This window comes from Haliotis cracherodii, unplaced genomic scaffold (assembly GCF_022045235.1).
Source record: "Haliotis cracherodii isolate W230 unplaced genomic scaffold, xgHalCrac1.p SCAF_9, whole genome shotgun sequence".
Classification (NCBI taxonomy): domain Eukaryota; kingdom Metazoa; phylum Mollusca; class Gastropoda; order Lepetellida; family Haliotidae; genus Haliotis; species Haliotis cracherodii.
Window position 1 is genome coordinate 1,678,738 of NW_027266343.1, and position 22,855 is coordinate 1,701,592.

At 40.4% G+C, this 22,855-nt stretch overlaps 1 protein-coding gene across 1 annotated transcript; it reads right to left on the reverse strand.

The window, feature by feature from the left end:
- Positions 1-1,169: 1,169 nt before the first annotated feature.
- LOC139452580 (stAR-related lipid transfer protein 7, mitochondrial-like) lies at positions 1,170-22,697 on the reverse strand. Its single transcript, XM_071234102.1, has 8 exons — positions 22,190-22,697; positions 11,978-12,135; positions 10,666-10,715; positions 9,290-9,400; positions 7,889-7,933; positions 6,192-6,329; positions 5,595-5,679; positions 1,170-3,456 (listed from the first exon to the last, which is right to left on the reverse strand). Exons 1-8 carry the CDS (start codon positions 22,612-22,614, stop codon positions 3,311-3,313), a joined length of 1,158 nt encoding a protein of 385 aa, XP_071090203.1. The 5' UTR covers positions 22,615-22,697; the 3' UTR covers positions 1,170-3,310.
- Positions 22,698-22,855: the final 158 nt, after the last annotated feature.

The window sequence follows — 22,855 nt, forward strand, 5'->3', positions numbered from 1 at the left end:
CATCACTAATCAGTTACCCCCCTTTATACCAACACATTCTAGTACTAACAATACTGACCCATGAAGATCCTGGGTAGAATAGGTCTTCAGCAAACAATGCTTGCCATAAAAGGCGACTAAGAGGGATCGGGTGGTCAGACTCGCTGACTTGGTTGATGCATGTCATTGATCACAATTGCGTGATTGATGCTCATGATATCAATCACTGTATTGTCTGGTCCAGACTCGATTATGTACAGACTGCCATCATGTAGCTGGAATATTGGTGCGTTTTAAACAACAAACCAACCAACCAACAATACTATTGTACTAGTAGTACTGAATGGTACCACAGAAGTGTTTTCTTTCCTTGTTGTTTTCGCCCCACTAAGCAATATTCCAGCTATATGACCCTCATAAATAATCGGGTCTGGACCAGACAATCCAGTGATTTACAGGCTGAGCATTGATCCATACAATTAGGATATGACGTGCATTGACCAAGTCAGCAAGCCTGACCACCTGATCCCCAAAGTCTTCTCTTACGACAAGCATGGGTTGCTGAAGAGCTATTCTGCCCAGGATCTTCACGGGCCAGTAGTCTTTCCTGCACTGCAGCTACAAGTTTTCCAGCAACACATGGCCTGATCCAGTCTTGGCCATGCAAACCAGTGACTGAAAGCAAGACCATAGTTCCACACCATCAGGACAGCATAACATGCAATCGGGGAACAACTTGGCCACACAATCCCCATTTAGTTGGTTATTACAAGCATTAGGTTGAGTGAACCTATTCCGACCTGTGACTCTTCTACAAAGTGATCTTAACCCTAAGATGATCATGTCTCTAATGATAATCGATATTTGTATATGAACCCGTGAAGATCCGGGTTAAAAATGGTCTTCAGCAACTCATGCCTGTCGTAAGAGGAGACTAACGAAACGGGTGGTCACCTCGCTAACTTGGTTGATGCATGTCACCGTATCCCAAATGCGTAGATCAATGCTCATGATGTCAATTACTGGATTGTCTGGTCCTGACTCGATTATTTACAGACTGTCGTCATAAAGCTGGAATATTGCTGAGTGCGACGTTAAAAAACAAACAAACGATATTCGTATAGCTACAGTCAATCATAAAGCTACTTTTTACGTCTCAGCTCATTTCTCCAAGGAACACAAACACAACATTTAATCAATACCAATATATTTTATCAAAACATGATGCAAACAATGATCAGTGGTACCAGAGGTGGCCAGCTACCATTGCATCCATAACAACATCAGGGAAAACATGCTTCCTAACAACTTACAACCTACCAAAATCGGCAGACATCAATGCACATGGACTGAAATTCTGGTTCATCTTACACACAGATCACCTAAAACTCCACTCTTGAGAGAGACATTCTGAGTGTATAGACAGGATAAATCTGACTGCATGTTTGGTGGTGTTGGCCAAGGAATGGGATGCGATTTGGGCATGTAACTGACTTCACACTTCATCCAGTCAGATTTACCCCCCTCTGGCCCCACTTGCACAAAGCGATCTGAGCGCCGAGATAATTAAAACGCCCATACATTTACATAGGCTTACGATAATCTTAGCGCAAAGATCTCTTTGTGCAAGTGGGCCCAGGACCATCAGAACTTCCCCATCAAACGTTGTGAAGAGAATGTAGACAACAACTATTACAAAAAGTCTTGTGTTTCCAATAGCAACCCAACCATCATTTCAGTTGCATCCAGACATCTAATAACATCCATAATCATAAGGTGCAAAAAAAAACATTACCAATTTTACGTAAAAAAAAAGATTTTAGTACCTAAATGCTGACATCAAAATGTTAGCAGAAACATAGCTGAAGCATCAACATTTCTTGCCATGCAAAATGCTCTCCTACAAATATTGTAGCATGAACAATGTATTGCATGAATGTGACCAAAGCAGTTTCCACTGTATTGTCATATCAAATCAAACACCACTCTCCATCTAACACAGCTAACCTTAAGCACACCAGCATCTATATACATACATCAGTATATTCCAGTCATACAGTAATTGCAACTAGCAACAATTTCTGTACACAGTAAATAGGACTCTGTCATACACTACACCAATCCTTATCCCCATACAGACTAGTAATTATTTAAGTCAATTACCCTGTCTGTCTAGCTACATATTGAAAACTTCATTTCACATAATTGATGAAAAAATTGATGAAATTAAAGGATATCAAATATTTTCACAGTAACTCCCTGTACACTGGAGCGTTTTAGAGTCTGGATCAATCACATCTTAAAATTGCTATTTTCACCATGTTCACACTAAGACCGTAACTGCTGAGCATAGTGAATCTTCTTTTACTATTCATGTGGTTGAAAATATCTCTGCGGTGAGTTCCATTAAAAGATTGTCTAGTGGTCCATCTGTCCAGATGCCATCCTCGATAATTATGATAAATACTCCATGTACAGGCATAATGGGACAAAAACACACAGGATGTCTAGATGTATATTTGTCTTATAAAACTGTATTCAAGTCACTGACTTTAGAAATGCTCATTCTTAAATCACTTAACGTGTTAATATCAAATCTAGATTAGTTCAGTTTCACGCAAGGAAATAGAAACTGACATGGTAACTTCCTTTTGTAAAGCAACAAACAAATAGTGTGATAGTAAAACCCTTTGGGTTTGTGTGCACTGATCTGTTGAGGAAATACATAATTTATATATAATCATTTCAGGACAAAATCCTAATAAAGTCTTTAATTCATTAATTATCCAAGATAGCTTTGTACAATTTGGACATTAATCTTCATTAAGTTGTCTGAACAAGGTGAAACCAGACCCTGTCATACGCTCTCCGATCTCGGAGTAGGCAAAGCAAATGAAAACAATGTTCAATCATTTCAAAGAATCAATTCATATATACACTTTCACACAAAACATCCAAAACGTAACGTATCATGGAAATAAATGCTGATAGGTACACTCAGTTCAATAAAAACTTGCAAGCATCGCATTTTACGAGAGCAATGCCCCTTACACACACTAGGAATCAATGCATTGCATAGAAAGGGCTTATATCAGATTTGACATAGAATATAGAATAATGCAGAAATTAGATAATAGTTTAGTAGATATAAACTCAAAAGGGGACTACCTTCGGTGTAAATAATACAATGATGACAGAGATGTGAAAATTACAATGCACAAACATAATGTAATGTTTATATTTTCACAATGTGACTTTACCAAGAAAATAAAGCTGAAGAAAGAAGATCGAGAGCAATGCAATTGGAAAATAGTGTCTGGCTGAGCTGGCATCATGCATACTGTGTCTGGTTCAGTGTGAAGGTACTGTGGCAGCTCTGGTTTTGGTTTTGGTAGTATTCTGGCAGGTAGCCCTTCTGGGTGCGTTCGTGCATCATCTTGGAGGCCTTGTGTAGTTTGTCTACGAACTCGGGCACACCTGAAATGTGGGATGGTTGTATAGTTGGGCAGGGGATTTAACAAGTCAGTATTTTTCATAATGTTCACAAAAAAGTTAATTTTCATATTAACTTAAATCATATACATGACAAAAGTACCTTGAGAATATACATTGTTGCTCTTATGAAGGTAATGGTAAAAAATCGTTAAATATCAAATTATCAGTCAATTGTCTTTAAAATAAACATGAATGATTGCCATCTTACTTGTTGTAGCCTAACAGATGATTGTCATCTTACCTGTTGTAGCCTAACATATGGTTATCATCTTACCTGTTGTAGACTAACAGATGATTGTCATGTTATTTGCCTAACAGATGATTGTCATCTTACTTGTTGTAGCCTAACAGATGATTGTCAACTTACTTGTTGTAGCCTAACAGATGATTGTCAACTTACCTGTAGTAGCTAACAGATGATTGTCATGTTATTTGCCTAACAGATGATTGTCAACTTACTTGTTGTAGCCTAACAGATGATTGTCATGTTACCTGCCTAACAGATGATTGTCATGTTACCTGCCTAACAGATGATTGTCAACTTACCTGTTGTAGCCTAACAGATGATTGTCGTGTTACTTGCTTAACAGATGATTGTCATCTTACTTGTTGTAGCCTAACAGATGATTGTCAACTTACCTGTTGTAGCCTAACAGATGATTGTCATGTAATTTGCCTAACAGATGATTGTCATCTTACTTGTTGTAGCCTAACAGATGATTGTCATCTTACTTGTTGTAGCCTAACAGATGATTGTCATCTTACCTGTTGTAGCCTAACAGATGATTGTCAACTTACCTGTTGTAGCCTAACAGATGATTGTCATGTTACTTGCCTAACAGATGATTGTCATCTTACTTGTTGTAGCCTAACAGATGATTGTCATCTTACTTGTTGTAGCCTAACAGATGATTGTCAACTTACCTGTTGTAGCCTAACAGATGATTGTCATGTTATTTGCCTAACAGATGATTGTCATCTTACTTGTTGTAGCCTAACAGATGATTGTCATCTTACTTGTTGTAGCCTAACAGATGATTGTCATGTAATTTGCCTAACAGATGACTGTCATCTTACTTGTTGTAGCCTAACAGATGATTGTCATCTTACTTGTTTTAGCCTAACAGATGATTGTCAACTTACCTGTTGTAGCCTAACAGATGATTGTCATGTAATTTGCCTAACAGATGATTGTCATCTTACTTGTTGTAGCCTAACAGATGATTGTCAACTTACCTGTTGTAGCTTCACATATGGTTATCATCTTACTTGTTGTAGCCTAACAGATGATTGTCAACTTACCTGTTGTAGCCTAACAGATGATTGTCATGTAATTTGCCTAACAGATGACTGTCATCTTACTTGTTGTAGCCTAACAGATGATTGTCATCTTACTTGTTGTAGCCTAACAGATGATTGTCAACTTACCTGTTGTAGCCTAACAGATGATTGTCATGTTACTTGCCTAACAGATGATTGTCATCTTACTTGTTGTAGCCTAACAGATGATTGTCAACTTACCTGTTGTAGCCTAACAGATGATTGTCATGTTATTTGCCTAACAGATTATTGTCATCTTACTTGTTGTAGCTTAACAGATGATTGTCAACTTACCTGTTGTAGCTTAACAGATGACTGTCACTTACCTGTTGTAGCCTAACAGATGATTGTCACTTACCTGTTGTAGCATTCCAGTTGTAGCCTAAGGGATGAGTGTCACCTACCTGTTGTAGCCATCCAGCTGTGAACTGAGAGGTATGTCACCTACCTGTTGTAGCCATCCAGCTGTAAACTGAGAGGTATGTCACCTACCTGTTGTAGCCATCCAGCTGTAAACTGAGAGATATGTCACCTACCTGTTGTAGCCATCCAGCTGTAAACTGAGAGATATGTCACCTACCTGTTGTAGCCATCCAGCTGTAAACTGAGAGGTATGTCACCTACCTGTTGTAGCCATCCAGCTGTAAACTGAGAGATATGTCACCTACCTGTTGTAGCCATCCAGCTGTAAACTGAGAGATATGTCACCTACCTGTTGTAGCCATCCAGCTGTAAACTGAGAGATATGTCACCTACCTGTTGTAGCCATCCAGCTGTAAACTGAGAGATATGTCACCTACCTGTTGTAGCCATCCAATTGTAGCACACCGTAGGGAAGGTTGTCTGAGGATCATCATAGTAAGTCAGGACATACTCTAATCCATTCTGTAACCAGGAAAAACCTAAATGTACATTCTGTAATTGTACAGATCTTGCACGTTTAAAGAACGAAGTAGCAGTGAATGCAGTCACCACTGTCCACACTCTATCATGCTGGTCAGTGAATAACACAGCCAGGACCAGACACACCAGAGGTCACATATCATTAGTCCAATCAGAGTTTTACAAGATCAACATCCAGGTTCTGAAAACATGGACCTGCCATGACCTGTTAACTTTGCGCTGCAATTATTATTCAAGATGTGCAGTTTTACTTGATACTGTGTAGCTTCTATTACTGAAAGAGCGAAATGCAGCAGTAATAAGTATCTTTAATGTGGGATTCTGTCATTTTGTTTGTCAGGGATGAAAATTCAATTTTGAACAGCCATCTTGTGCCCTCTTACACAAGAAGGACACAGTGGACCCATTTGTCCTGGTTCTCCATGATGTACAAGAAACAAGTGAAAATACAAGAAATTAAACTCTCCGATACCTCAAATGGTAAGTTGTCTCACCTCATCAAAGTCGGTGTATGGTTTGATGACTAGAGCTGACTGGTAATCTGTCACTCGGACAATGTTGTCCTGGACTGGGCATATTGGATGGCTGACCGTTCGACTGTACAGTGCCATGATCTTGTTGGTGGGGTCAACCTGGAGATGCAGACACAATGAGCCATTAAAATTATAATATATATATATATACACACACACACATACACTAGGACTGAGTATCACCTGGCATCTTGCGATGCCATTCGTATAAAAACACGAACTGACGATACTACTGGTATCACAAAACACATCAAATAGTAACAAAATAATGAAATCACTGAAATACAGCTCTAATTTTCTGAAACCTTTCTTCGTACATTTATGTATCGATCTCTCAAAAACTTTAACAAAGAAAACCACAAGAACAAAACAGGTGTAAATGAAGGGATGGTTATTAAATGAAACAGTTAGTCAGCGTGTCCTCAGCTACCACGTCCTTGTGTTCTGCCATGCTTATAGGTGGTGCTATGCTACTTCTGCCATTATGGGAGATAACTCTATTAGTTCCTGTTCTATTTATAGCGAATCACTATCTCTCAAACTAACGATTCAAGTATTGTGTGTACTTAAGTATCGATGATACCGTAGGTATTGTTGATGGCAGATTGTAAATAACAAAGTCTGGATCAGACCTAGTGATTGATATTGTGAGCAACAATCCATGCCATCAGGGTACGATGACACACCATCAACTCAACCAAGACACAGAGTCTGACCACCATTAATTAGTCCTTATGACGATGACTGAATGAGTATGGTTTTATGCCGCTTTTAGCAATATTCCAGCAATATCACGACGGAGAACACCAGAAATGGGCTTCACACATTGTACCCATGTCGGGAATCGAACCCGGGTCTTCCGTGAGACGAGCGAACGCTTTAACCACTAGGCTACTTGACCTGGGGACATATTCTAACCCGGAATCCCCACTATATATTCAGTTGGTAAGAACACAGCTAATGTTTCACCGATGTATCACAAATTCACGGCCATTAAGATACAGCTACAAATGTATCGACTGAAAGTTTCATTCTGTATTGATTTGCAAAAAGTAATAATCACAAAATTTTGCAATGACCCTTGCCTGGTAACTACACAGGCTACCTAGCCATATGAACCAAAATAGTAAATCTAATTGCATGTTCTTGTTAGAACTGCCCTAATCACCAATCACTGAGACAAACGAATGAGTTGGTTGCCAGACAGCATCAGATGTATAAGCACACTCCGGCACAGTGTTGACGTACCATAACACCACGGCCACAGGCTAATTTGCATGTCACGTGACCAGACTTTCTTCTTGTTTGTAAACAAACACGATAATTCTGAAATCAGTACTGACTAGCATAATGCAAGTCTTTGTTGTGTATTGCAAATTGTTGTGCATAATAATATCATGACTATAGATATGCTACTACATATATCAACGACTCACAAGGTCATTTAGTTATCTTTGTCATAACAACATCTGTAAACTATTTCAAGCTGTTACCATGGTTACCATCAAAAAGAAAACTTTAAGCATTTCTTAATCTTACTCAGAAAATAATTGAATGTACTGAGTACTCAAGTAACATAATCAAGTGCATACAAGTCAAATACAGGCAAGTTAGGTGTGGGGCATACAACATTTGTCCAACAATTTGTACACACATACCGTATATCTTCTCACATACAGGTAGTCACGGCTGTACATCGGATACTGAAAACAACAGCAGATAAAACAACAAATTATAGACAACTATTGCTGTACTCATATGTTCATCATGGTCATGTTACAGTGAACAGGCATTGATTTGTTACCATGTGATATGGACCATCGGGACCTGAACAGGTCTCACGTGCATCAAGCTAAAAGGGCAAAATTATCCTCACACATTTGAGTGAGTAGTGTTTGAAGCCACTTTCAACAGCATTCCAGATGTACTACAGCATGTCAGATAAATGTGGGGGGAAAGCCAAAGTGATGCATGTCTAAGACATTTGTCATTTTGGTGAAACCCTAGAGCATGGGTATGATGCTGTAAATATTTGAAAAATATTCATGATACTTGGGGCATATTGGGAATTCAAATCTGTGATCATTGGATTCTGGCATGCCTAAGGGATGCAACTCTGCACAGTACATTACGACACCTCCAACATGTTAGACTGGGTTACCTATGCTCCAATACAATGAAACAGAAAAAAAAACAATTCCAAGGAATTTGTCATGGAAATGATCAAATCATGCATACAATTAACATGACAAAAGTCTGGAATTATCGACAATCACACCATGAAAATGTTTAAAATATTTACACAAAATGTTGCCATATTCAGCAATATTCCAGGTACATGAAGGCGGCGGAGTGAATATAACAGTCTAGACAAGATAATCCAGTGATTGATATCATGAGCAACAATCCACATCTACAAAGTATGCTAACAAGCCATCAACCAAAGTCGCTGAGCCTGACCACCCTATCCACCAAGTTGCTCAGCCTGACCACCCTATCCATCAAGTCGCTGAGCCTGACCACCCTATCCATCAAGTCCCTGAGCCTGACCACCCTATCCATCAAGTCACTGAGCCTGACCACCCTATCCATCACGTCGCTGAGCCTGACCACCCTATCCATCAAGTCCCTGAGCCTGACCACCCTATCCATCAAGTCGCTGAGCCTGACCACCCTATCCATCACGTCCCTGAGCCTGACCACCCTATCCATCACGTCGCTGAGCCTGACCACCCTATCCATCACGTCGCTGAGCCTGACCACCCTATCCATCAAGTCGCTGAGCCTGACCACCCTATCCATCACGTCGCTGAGCCTGCCCACCCTATCCATCAAGTCGCCTCGTACAACCAGCTAAGGTTGCTGGGGCGTATTCTAACCAGCAATGCCAATAGAGGAAATGGTTACATGAGCCAAGATATCGTAACAGAACAGGTTCATATGATTCTGTAACCATTTTAACTCAACAGCTTAGACAGGTAAAAGGAAGCCTTCATCAATGACGGGTCAATCAGCAAGAAAAGTGGAAGAACTGTTTTCATGGTAATCGTGGTAATTACCGGAAATTTCAGTGTCCAGTGGACTACCTCGGATCCACTATTCTCGTGTTTGTCAATGATCCTGATGTCGAGAGACAACTTGTCCCACTGCTTCCAGAATTCAACGTCCACCTGCAACACATGTATCATTCTAACAGATGCTTCACAAACTGTCATAATATTCTCATTCTTAAGATTTTGTCTGTTTTGTTTGTTGGTTGTTAAACGTTTGTTGGTCTGTAAATAGTCGAGTCATGCCCAGACCATCCAGTGATTGATATCATGAGCATCAATCTAGATACAATGCAATTCAGATATGATGACACGCATCAACCAAGTCAGCAAGCCTGGCCACCAGATCCAGTTAGTTGCCTCTTATGACAAGCAAGGGTTGCTGAAGATCTATTGTAACCCAGATCTTCACGGGTCTCATTCTAAAGAAGACACATACAGATCAGCAATCCTTGATTACTCAGTGCATAGTCTCTATTCTATTCTGATACATATCCTGGACAAATTCACCACCATGCTTTTTAACGGATATCATATCCCTAAATTAGCACAGAACTTCTGCTTGTCTTGACAGCTATTTACAGTATCTGGGAAAGCTCAAAACGAACTTATTTTAGTGAATGGGTTGGTTGGTGTGTTGTTTAACGCCGCACTCAGCAATATTCCAGCTATATGACGGCGGTCTGTAAATAATTGAGTCTGGGCCAGACAACCCAGAGATTGATATCATGAGCATCAATCCAAGCAAATGGGATTGATGACATGCATAAACCAAGTCAGCGAGCCTGACCACCCGATCCCGTTAGTCACCTCTTACGACAAGCATAGTCACCTTTTACGGCAAGCATGGGTTGCTGAAGACCTATTCTACCCCGGATCTTCACGGGTCTAGTGAATGGGTCCAGTGTAGTTACTGTAATAGCCTGGACACATAATGTGCCATCTGGATACGTTGACATGCAATCAACCAAGTCACAGAGCTTGAACATTCGATCATTTAAGTCACCTCATAGTCCTAATAGCATAAGCTGCTGGGGACTAATTTTGACCCAGAACCCCTTAGGAGTATCATAATCATAAAGTATTGTTTGTTTGATGTTTAACGCTGCACTCAGCAATATTCCAGGTATTACGGCAGTCTGTAAATAATTGAGACTGGACCAGACAATCCAGTGACTGACATCATGAGCATTGATCTACGTAACTGGGATACAATGACATGCATCGACCAAGTCAGCGAGCCTGACCACCGGATCCTGTTAGTTGTCTCTTACGACAAGCATAGTCGCCTCTTACGACAAGCATAGTCTTAGGGTTTATCATACAGTGTCCTACAACATGTACCAGTGAAGTTACATTCAATCCCAGTCTGGGAAATAGCTAACCTGAGTGTTGAAGAAGGCTCTTGCAGGAACGTCATCAAATTTCCCGTAAACTGAAACATAAAATGCAACATTTTCCTTAGTTTCAGTATTAGTATTAAAAATAAACACCACATCCTCCTTGTTTTTGAGAGAAACAATGATTTCAGAGGTTGGGTCAAATGGATGTTAATGTTGCATTCAAGATAATTGCAACGTGTGTGGTTGCTTTACTGGACTCGTGGCCGGTTTTAGATTTAGGGGGAGATTAGGGATAGGGGGAGGTCTTATTGGCGGATAAAAATATCACCTAAAGTGACCTCCTATGGACATGATCAATGGAGAGGTTGTCAAATCTTCATACTGAGAGGGGGGTGGTCGGGTAGCCTAGTACTTAAAGCGTTCGCACGCCACGCCGAAGACCCGGGTTTGATTCCCGACATGGGTACAATGTGTGAAGCCCATTTCTGGCCCCGTCCGGGATTCGAACCAACACCTGCCAGGGTGAGGCACCTAATCGCCAGCACACAAAGTCAGCGATCTAACCCACTCAGCCACCGAGCCTTCCACAAAAATGAAAGTCCGACAACTGGTAGCTAGATCACGTACTTTGAGTACCCCTCTGACAAGTGTAAATTGGCACGGCTCCCATGGCTACCCAAAAAAGTACTAGAATCTGTACTTTACTAAGAAAGTGTTATCCCAAATATAACATTAGTTACATTTGACCACTTTCTAAATGGCATTGTGTATTCATAGCTTTCAGCCATGGGAGCCGTGCCAATTTACACTTGTCAGGGGGGTACTCAAAGTACGTGATCTAGACTACCAGTTGTCGGACTTTCATTTTTGTGGAAGGCTCGGTGGCTGAGTGGGTTAGATCGCTGACTTTGTGTGCTGGCGATTAGGTGCCTCACCCTGGCAGGTGTGGGTTCGAATCCCGGACGGGACTCAACCCAAAAAAGTACTAGAATCTGTACTTTACTAAGAAAGTGTTATCCCAAATATAACATTAGTTACGAGTAATTAGTTGTTTTGCAATACCGAAATTCACTTTAAAATTTATGAAGCCTTTAAACCGTCCCCTTTCATTACAATAACCTAGCTGAGAACAGTGAAATGTTAGTACCCAACGGCATCACATTTTCTAGCCAACAAGGCAATTATTCATCATGGGACTGGTCAATACTGATCATGTGACGAGTTAACATTTGAGGTCAGAGTCAGTCACATGATTTGGGGGTCTACGTTGAAAGTTATTGTTTCGTCACATGGTATGGAATAACCAATGGAATTGCAAGATCCCCAATAGAGGAATAACAATGCTGTGCATTACCTTTATACTGGAACAAGCTGGTGTTGAACTCTAGAGGCCTTCTCCACACGATGAGGTGGGGTCTGTCAATGATTTTCTCCCACTCACATGACTGGTCGACAACCTGACTCCGAGTTTTTTGGACCAGTTCCTGGATGTGGACCATGTCATACACACACCTGAAACATGTACAAACTGATTAGGAAAAACACTTTAGTTTCCTGCAACCATGGTAACACGTGCAACCATGGTAACAGTACTAACACACCTCAAAGATGCCCAAACATATCAGGGAAAAACATGCTTGTCTTTTCTGTATGTGTCACCCTGGTAACTTAAATATTGCTGAACCGACTGATGATCTTACTTGTGATCCTGAAAGTTTCATAACATCTGTAACCATGGTAACCAGTACACATTGCAAAAATCAACATATATGTTGTTCTTCAAATTTCTGGGCTGTACCTTAGCTGCACCAGTGGCTATTATGAGTTATGTCCCTTCCATGTCTCTCCTTTTGACCAATCAGATTCCATCTCTCATCATGCTCATATCACTTGCATTTGCTTCAAAGAAAATGGCGGGACCCTGTCAAGGCGATCTGATCGATAATCAAGATCTATATCTATATCTATGTATATTGTGATAAAACAGGTTATACATCGCAAAGAAATGTCGATTTCATTGGACTGTGCATAGACTTGTCAGTCCAGCCAAAATATAACTCCATAATACCAGCCTAGTTCGACAAGGGTGGAAACCGGACGTTTAATGTCGGTTAACTCCCTTGCCTCAGGAAGATGTTATTAAACATGTTAAACGTGTAAAAACATTCTACGTGTAAAAGTCCATCAAGCGCAGCGGATAATACAGATAGCACATCTGATCTATAAAAACATTACAAATTATTTTCAACACCTAGAAAAAACAATGGTAAATAAACTTCAGTCAATAAAATTCTAAAAAAGCAGGGCAAAACACAAAAATGTGTGACACAAAAGGCCATAAAACTCAGGAATTCAACACTTTTAGAATTAATTGTTTTGGGGGGTGGGGTATGTTTCAAAACTTAAGGAATCGACATCAAACTTTTGAACTGGTCCCTCAGCATGGTAAGCCTATGAAATAAAATGCTTTGATGTTCGACAATCATGACATTATATATAATGTCCTTTGACATGTTTACAGGCAGGAGTTAACAATAGATGTAAAACCTGACTTAAGCTGTTAAAAAAGGTCTCATTATGATTTTCTTCCTTGTTAACATGATTACTATAGTTACAGGTGTAACCATGGTAACATGCTGTAACTTCTGACAAAACATCGGTTAACAAACATTGACTTTCCTGCACGTATCTTGACATATCTACTCTTTGAAGTGGAATTAACATTTAACAATGTTTAACAAAAAACAGGAGGAAGTTAATACATGAATTTTATAAAAAAAATGATAAAATATTGTGCAGTTATAACACTGTAACAGTAAGTGTGTGAGTGAGTATGGTTTTACGCCGCTTTCAGCTTTATTCCAGCAATATCAAGGCGGGGGACACCAGAATTGAGCTTCACACATTGTACCTCTGTGGGGAATCGAACCCGGGTCTTCGGTATGATGAGCAAACACTTTAACCACTAGGTCACCCAACTGCCCCACAAGTATGTCTATTAGGCCACAATAAATTAATTATTGGTTTTTCATCCAAATATTTTGAAATGATGGGTGGATGCATTTCCATCAATAAGCAGTCGGTCAGAGTATTCTTCTCATGAATCCTGGTTGTTTTGGATGTGGTGGATCTCATCACTGTTTATCAAGTGAGTGAGTTGGGTTTAACACCGCTTTTAACAGCATTCCAGTTATAACACAGCGTGTCAGCTTAATGTGGGAGGAAAGCCTGAAGTGATGCATGTCTCAGACGAATACCACTTCAATGAAACCCACGAGCACGGGTATGGTGCTGACAAACCTAGAAACATAATTGGGGAGAACCCAGGTTCAAACCAACGATCATAGGTTTCTGGCGTGCCCAAGGGACGCAACTCTGCACAGCATATCGCCGCGCCTTAGACAACTGGGCCACCCATGCCCCCTCATCAAGTGAAAACAAGGTGAAGAAAGAAGGAAACCCCCACACACAGTGACTTAACCCAAGAGTAGCTACGGAGGCAGGTGTCTGGTGGTGGTGAAAATCTAATAATTGATATATCATATCATATATCATGTATGTATCTATTATAACTATCTGTTATGCTATTTCATTTGCCCTTAATATACATTGCTTTTAAAATACAATGGAAGTGTCCAACATCTGCAAATGATCTGGCAGCGTTCAGTTTTTATTACCATGTTAACACATGCCTATGCACATCGATGAGTTCATCATGTTCATTCAGGATAGCTCGGTATACAAATGGAAAGATTATGTAGCTCACTGGCCTATATTACAAAAAAAGTTCAAGATAGTGTGTGACACTACGACATCTGTTTTTGTACAAGCAGCCACTAACATGACTAAGAACATGTAAGAAAGGAGTTCAATTCTAGAATCCACTTGCTCAAGGTTTTGGTTTGGTTTGTTGTCTAACGCTGCACTCAGCAATATTCCAGCTATATGACGGCAGTCTGTAAATAATCTAGTCTGGACCAGACAATCCAGTGATTAATATCATGTGCATCGATCCTCGCAATTGGGATCGATGACATGCATCAACCAAGTCTGCGAGTCTGACCACCCGATCCCGTTAGTCGTCTTTTACGACAAGCATAGTCACCTTTTACGGCAAGCATGGGTTGCTAAAGACCTATTCTTCCCCGGAATCTTCACTAGTTTTGCTCAAGGAGAAGTGAAAAAGATATAACCGCTTTCCGTGATAAAATTTCTTGTTAAGTCGAGCCTCTCTATTGAATGAAATGAAACTCACTGATGACTTAAGTGCCCTTGATACAGGAGACCCGTTAGTTCAGGGTTGTTTAAGGGTTGAACTCTCAGTTATTTGGGGCAATGTGTCATGATTATCAGAATATTGTTGATCAAGTTGATCAGCCTGGCTGAGTAAAGTATGATGGGATGTCTTCACAATGTTAACATTGGAAAACAATCTCTTACAAGAGAAACACTGAATGAAATATGAATTTGGAAATACAAAATTGCTGGAGATGATAATTAATAATTTTAACAGGTACCACCAGTTATCATGGTTATGCTATACATATCATGTTTACATGTAATTAAGTTTATCACCATGATCATGTTTAATTGACCCATAAATACACCGGATTCAACATGCTGAAACAGTTGTTCTCGCATCCATGATCTACCTGTGATTAAGTTACAAAAGTACACATTGGTTTAAAGACATGCCAAAGAGGGAACAGATAGCGGAAACGCATCTTCCTTCGCGGAAATAAGTATTGCATTGCACGGGCTGCCCGAGCACGTGCGGAGCGAGGAGATTGGAATTGCTTGAGTTATCGTCACTTTGGTTTTGAGATGTCGTCGCGACAGGACGTACATTCGTCACTTTGGTTTGATAGTTCGGCTCGATGGGAGGCATATTCGTCAGTTTTGGTTTTATATGTCGTCGCGATAGGACGTACATTGAACAGTTTCGTTCTATAGCTCGTCAAGGTAGGACGTAGTAGAACGTGTTAGTGGGCACAGGATGTCGCAATCGGGCGCAACAATGCTAGCCAAAATAGGGCTGGACTGATATAGGTTGATAGCAATAGATTTGAGAATCATATTAAGTTAATTTTGTCACATTTACATTTCTTCAGCTGTTTTAAGAAGAGAATCACGTTTAGTTCCCCGAATTTATTATCTGAATTATTTCATAACAAGATAGTCACGTTTAGTTCCCCGCATACAACAGTGAGGAAATTCTCATTTTTGTTAATACTTAAAATTCCACTGCGCAACAATGGTAGCAGAGCGTGGTTTTCTGTTACATTTTCATTTGAACTAAAAGCTTTATTAGAATTGTATTTAGATATCAGATAGAATATGTCTGAAACTGGAATAGATAGCCAGTGTAGAGCAGATATGTCGGAAACTGGATCCCTCTCGGAGAAGGCGGAACGAGTTCGTGTGTTGAAACAACTAAAGGCAGCAGCCAAATCTAGTTGTACCAAAGCTAGGAATAAGCTTACTACTTTGATAGAAAGTCAGGATCAACCATCACGGAAAGAGGTAAGGGATGGTGTCGATCAAATGAATGATCATTTTGTGAAAGCAATGGATGTTATGATAGAGCTATCAAGGGTTTATGTTAAACTGGAAGAACATGGTAATGTTAAAAAGTTGGATCAAGAAATAGATAGTTTGGAGGAAGAAAATAACTTTGCTCTTGAATCTGTAAAGGAATATCTGCAAAGCAGATCAGGGTCTAACAGATCAGGAAATAGCTCTGTGTCCAGTAGAAGGTTAGGCAGGCTATATAGTATACCAAAGAGATCCCAGATTAAACAACAAAGTGTTGTATCTCCGCCGCAATCTGAAGTAGCCGACCGTGAACATTTGGTCTCTGAAGGACACAATCATCGTCAGAAGGATGAGCTAGCATTGCATGTTGGTAGGACAAAATGCCCAGGTAAGTCATATAATAAGGCCATAGGGAACGACATGTGGAAACAGTTGAAACGTGTGTCGATACCTGTTTTCTCAGGTGATATAAAAACATATCAAAGTTGGAAGGCGGCTTTTATGACCTGCATTGATCAGTCCCCAGCCACACCTGAGTACAAGTTGTTGCAATTACGCCAATATCTCTCGGGTGAAGCGTTGAAATCAATTCAGTCTTTAGGCCACAGCTCAGTAGCTTATGATGTTGCACTAGAACGTCTTGAAAGAAAGTTTGGTGGGAAGAGGCGGCAGATTGCAATCCAAAATGAGGAAATTAGTAATTTCAAACCAATTCGTGAAGGCCATGTTCAGGATCTAGAGAAATTCGCGGATATTTTGGATGTTGCAGTCGCAAACATCAGAGAATCTGACAGGGTAGAGGAGTTGGGTAATGGCCTGCTTTATGCCACTTTGTTGAAAAAGATGATGGTCGCTCAATATCAAAGGTGGGTGTATGAAAGGGACAGACAGGAGTCAGTAGAGACTCTCAGAGAATGGATAATGTTAGAATCAGAATTTCAGATTGTTGCAAAGGAATCAGTACATGGATTGACTACACCAGGTAAGAGATCACAGGCAAAACAGAAAATGTCTAGCACATTTGTTAGTGATGTTAGTATCTGTGGTGTATGTGCAGAAGAGCATGACATTTGGAACTGCAAACTTTTCAAAGGTATGCTTGTTTCTGATAGATGGAACGAAGCCAAAAGATTGAAGCTTTGTTTTCGTTGTCTTAGGGGCAATCATCTGGGTAACAGCTGTCGTCAAAATAGGCTGTGTGGTATATCAGGTTGTTCAAAGAACCACAACAGACTATTGCATAATGAAAACTCTGGAAAGAATGAGTTCATTGATAAGACTTCGCGTACCTACCAAAACAGAGATATAGCTAAACCACAAGTTGAGTCAGTGGTAAATTTGGGTCACGATGCAGAAAAATCGAAATCTCAAAAACGTGATCAAACTGAAACGTCTCATGCAACAATGCCACTAACGTCAAACACTCACTCATAAGGATGGTCGATATGAAATAGGTATTCCTTGGAATGAAAATGCTCATTCACTGACTGACAACTATCTCATGGCTGTTAAACGTCTTAACAGTACGGAAAGGAAGTTGACAAAACATCCAGAAATAGCCAAGGCTTATGATGATATTATCTCTGAGTACTTGTCGAAAGGATACATTCGCAAAATTCAACAAGATGAATCATTTAGTGAAACAAGATGGTATCTTCCTCACTTTCCCATTTTGCGTCCGGATAGGAGTACCACAAAGGTTCGTATTGTGTTCGATGCATCAGCTAAACATAATGACCTATCTTTAAATGATGCAATACATGCAGGACCAAAGTTGCAAAGTGAGTTGTTTGATGTCTTACTCCGCTTCAGAAGACATCCAGTGGCACTTATCTGTGACATAGCTGAAATGTTTCTTCAGATCAGTATATCACCAAGTGATCGACCTTATCATAGATTCTTGTGGAGGTCAATGGATATGACTAGAAGTCCTGACGTGTATGAATTCGGTAGGGTTGTATTTGGAGTTACATCCTCTCCATTCTTGGCCCAGTTCGTGGCACAGGAAAATGCACGAGTTCATATCAAAGAATTTCCACTGGCTGCAGAAACTGTCATCAAATCAACATATATGGATGATAGTATGAATTCTGTTGAAGATGAAAAAAAGGGTCTAGAACTCTATGAACAGTTGAAAAACCTATGGTCTAAGGCGGGTATGCATGCCAGAAAGTGGATGTCTAATCACCTTGAGGTATTAGATGGCATACCTGAGGGAGATAGAGTAAATGAGGTTGATCTCAACAGAGGGCATTTGCCATCATTGAAAACTCTTGGTTTGTTATGGATAGCCGCAAATGATTGGTTTACGTTTAGGGTAAACTTCCCTATAACACATGACAAAATCTCCAAAAGAGGTTTCCTTAGATATGTTGCCAAGGTTTTTGATCCGTTGGGTTTCATTGCACCATTCATTGTCACTGCTAAAGTAATCCTACAAGAGATGTGGATGGCGGGATTCGACTGGGATGATGAAGTAGATGAGGCATTGAGAAACAGAATAGAACAATGGCTAGTAGATCTAAATGGTCTAGAGACAGTACAGGTTCCCCGGTGTCTTTGCAGTGATAAAGACATCAGTTCTCTGACTTTACATACCTATGTTGATGCCTCGCAGATTGCATATGGAGAGGTTGTGTATGCAGTAACTGCTTATCCAAATGGTAACAAATTGAGCAGAATAGTAGCTTCAAAAAGCAGAGTTGCGCCACTGAAAGCTGTCAGTATACCCAGATTAGAATTAATGGCAGCGATTCTAGGGCTACGATTGGCACTGAATATCACGGAAGCACTTGATGTTGACTTGAAACAGGTGATATTCTGGTCAGACAACATGAACGTGTTATGCTGGATTAGAAATAACAGCAGAATTTTCAAACCTTTCGTGGCCAACAGGGTAGGTGAAATCCAGGATGTCACAAGTCCTTCACAGTGGAGACATACTCCAACAGAAGCAAATCCTGCTGACTTGATTAGTCGAGGAGCAACAGTTCAACAGTTGGTAGCTAGTTCATTGTGGTGGTCAGGTCCCTCTTATTTAATAAGAGATGAAACTGAATGGCCAGAAACTAAGCTGAAATCTATCAAGGTAGATGAACAAAGGGAGGTGAACAGAAACAGAATTCTATCTGCAAGTTTTGTTTCGGTGCCCTGTGAGTCATGGCGACTAGAACCCTCCAGATTCTCCTCGTGGAGAAGACTCACACGAGTGAATGCATGGGTTTACAGGTTCCTTCACAATTGTATAGCATCAAAAGATGATAAAGTTGAAGGAGAATTATCACCAGATGAGATAAGTGACGCTGAAAACAGAATCATCATGGATGTGCAGAGGGAATCTTATCCAAAAGAATATTCATCATTAGTGTCCAGAAAGCCATTACCATCAGGGTCGAAAATCCTGAACCTTCATCCTCAGCTGGATGACAACGGGATCATGAGGATGAAGGGACGTTTGGAGTATGCTGAATACTTACCTTTAGATACAAAATTCCCAATCATTCTGCCCAAAAACAGCTGGGTGACAACGCTTTTTGTCAAGCATTATCATGACGAAGGTAAGCATGTTGCTGGAACGAACCAAACATTAGCTTCAATTTCAACAAGGTACTGGATTATCTCTGCTAGAGAAGCGATTCGGTCATGGGAAAGGAAATGTTCACGGTGCCTATTGAATAAGGCAAGGCCAGTTCAACCAGTTATGGCTCCTTTGCCGAAAATGAGAATGGGAGTTTCACTTCGAGCCTTTACACAAACTGGGGTAGATTATGCTGGGCCATTCATGACCGTTCAGGGTCGAGGTAAACATCGACAGAAGCGTTACCTCTGTCTGTTTACATGCTTGTCGACCAGAGCCGTTCATTTGGAAATGGCCTATGGATTGGATACGGACTCTTTTCTAAATGCCTTTTATCGGATGATTAACAGAAGAGGTCTTCCTGAGTTGGTAGTATCTGATAATGGTACCAACTTCGTTGGTTCGGTCAAGGAATTGAAGGAGCTGCTCCTACTCCTTGATGAGAATGCAGTGAGACGTTCACTTGCAAACAAAGGCATCAAATGGCGTTTCAATCCTCCTCATGCATCACATTTTGGAGGGGTGTTTGAATCCATGATAAAAGCTTCTAAGCGTGCCATTTTTTCAATCCTTAGTGCCGGTGATGTCACAGATGAAGAGTTGATGACAGCTTTCACTGGAGCAGAGGCTCTTATCAACTCTCGTCCGTTGACGTACCAATCTGCTCATCCACAAGACAGTACACCTCTCACGCCAAATCACTTCTTACATGGCCAGATTGGTGGCGTGTTCGCACCTGACACAGTTGACACAACAGACTTCAATCCACGCAAACGGTGGAGAAGAATTCAAGAATTGGTTCGTCACTTTTGGCACCGGTGGATGAGAGAATGGCTACCAAGCCTCAACACCAGAAGAAAATGGCACACTCCTCAGAGGGATTTACAAGTTGGAGATGTTGTCTTAGTAATATCTCCCGACACGCCTCGTGGAAACTGGCAACTTGGCAGAATATTGAAGGTCTATCCAGGAAAAGATGGCCATGTTCGTGTCGTTGATATTAAGACAAGACAGTCAGTAGTGAAAAGACCAGCAAACAAAGTATGTCCACTAGAATGGGTTTCTTCGAGTGAAACAAATGGTCTTGATTAGCTTTCAGGATAATAGTTTTCAATCTATGATTGACAGGTGTCAATCATGGAAGGGGGTATGGTTTAAAGACATGCCAAAGAGGGAACAGATAGCGGAAACGCATCTTCCTTCGCGGAAATAAGTATTGCGTTGCACGGGCTGCCCGAGCACGTGCGGAGCGAGGAGATTGGAATTGCTTGAGTTATCGTCACTTTGGTTTTGAGATGTCGTCGCGATAGGACGTACATTCGTCACTTTGGTTTGATAATTCGGCTCGATGGGAGGCATATTCGTCAGTTTTGGTTTTATATGTCGTCGCGATAGGACGTACATTGAACAATTTCGTTCTATAGCTCGTCAAGGTAGGACGTAGTAGAACGTGTTAGTGGGCACAGGATGTCGCAATCGGGCGCAACAATGCTAGCCAAAATAGGGCTGGACTGATATAGGTTGATAGCAATAGATTTGAGAATCATATTAAGTTAATTTTGTCACATTTACATTTCTTCAGCTGTTTTAAGAAGAGAATCACGTTTAGTTCCCCGAATTTATTATCTGAATTATTTCATAACAAGATAGTCACGTTTAGTTCCCCGCATACAACAGTGAGGAAATTCTCATTTTTGTTAATACTTAAAATTCCACTGCGCAACACACATAAATAACTCAAAATAAGTTTCATGAAGTATAAAAGAAGTGAAATCGGAAGCTGTTTTGTACCAGAGAGAATATATTCTAAAATCTTCTTATTTTAGATGCTGTTTTTACTGTATTAAAATAAAAATCTCCACACATGTAGCAGTAGAGTATGTTTCCAGTTAGTTTTTACATATTATGCATATGATCATAATCACGATGATGGCATATCTGCTTATGGAACTGTTTGATGAGTCACCACAATCAGTGATAGCGACATTAAGGAATCCGACCGTGAAGATAAGGGGTAGAATAGGTCTTCAGCAAACCATGCTTTCCGTAAAAGGTGACTGTGCATGTCGTAAGAGGTGACTATCGGGATCGGGTGGTCAGGCTCGCTGACTTGGTTGATGTATGTCATCGATCCCAATTGTGTGGATCGATGCTCATGATATTAATCACTGGATTGTCTGGTCCAGACTCGATTATCGACAGACCACCATCATATAGCTGGAATATTGCTGAGAGGGCCGCTAAACAACAAACCAACCAAAGCATATGGTGTCATGAACTGTTATACAATGTATATAATACAATGTATATACTACAATTAATGTGACACAATACCAGTGGCTAGAATTATTTAAACATCATTTATGTAAATATAAAATATGATGTGGAACAAGCAAATGTATTCCCCTGTTGTTACGGACAAGTATCCGGCATACTGCAGTCAAGACTACAAACCTGTTGATGACATCGTCTCCTATTTTGTTCTCTTCCCACGAGAAGAGTGTTGCTGCCAGAACGCAAAACAAGGATTTCTTGTGAAAACGACGCAAAAGTGAGCTGCCGACTTGATCGATCAACTTTTCTCCATAGAGTCTATTGTAAAAAGCCATAATTTGAGTTGCTCTTTTCAGTCTTTGAGCAACTAAGAAACTACATTGCTTCTCAAAACATTCTGCGATCACTGTGAATTTGTGATTACAATTAGCCGACAGTTCTTTAAGCACTGTCGACCAGTTTTGTCCGAATAACGCCCTTGCACATTCACTTCCTAAACGGCCGGCAGTTTTCTGAATACAGATTTCCTTTCCTTTGGTGTTACTTGTGCGCAAAATGTGTCTCATGATAACCCGCAGGTTCTGCAGTGTTAATTCTCTTGCCATTATTAAATTAAATCGTTGTGATCACTCAAACACCATTTGACATCATGTCCTCCAAACTGTTGCAGACGCATGGACGAGGTTCAGTTTCCATAAACGCGAACATCGATAAAATGTTATCGCTATATTGATATATCATAACAAACAATATACATTTCTTTCATGAAGGCCGTATTAAATGTACAATAATATAATAACAGAGCAAATCAATTGCAGTTTAGTTGCCACTGTTCATGTTCATATA

Coding starts and splice junctions, on each gene's coding strand:
- LOC139452580 (XM_071234102.1), bottom strand. CDS start 22,614: ATGGCAAGAGAATTAACACTGCAGAACCTGCGGGTTATCATGAGACAC. Junction 12,136..22,189: donor GGAGACGATGTCATCAACAG/GTTTGTAGTCTT, acceptor TACATGTTTCAG/GTGTGTGTATGACATGGTCC. Junction 10,716..11,977: donor CAGCTTGTTCCAGTATAAAG/GTAATGCACAGC, acceptor TTTATGTTTCAG/TTTACGGGAAATTTGATGAC.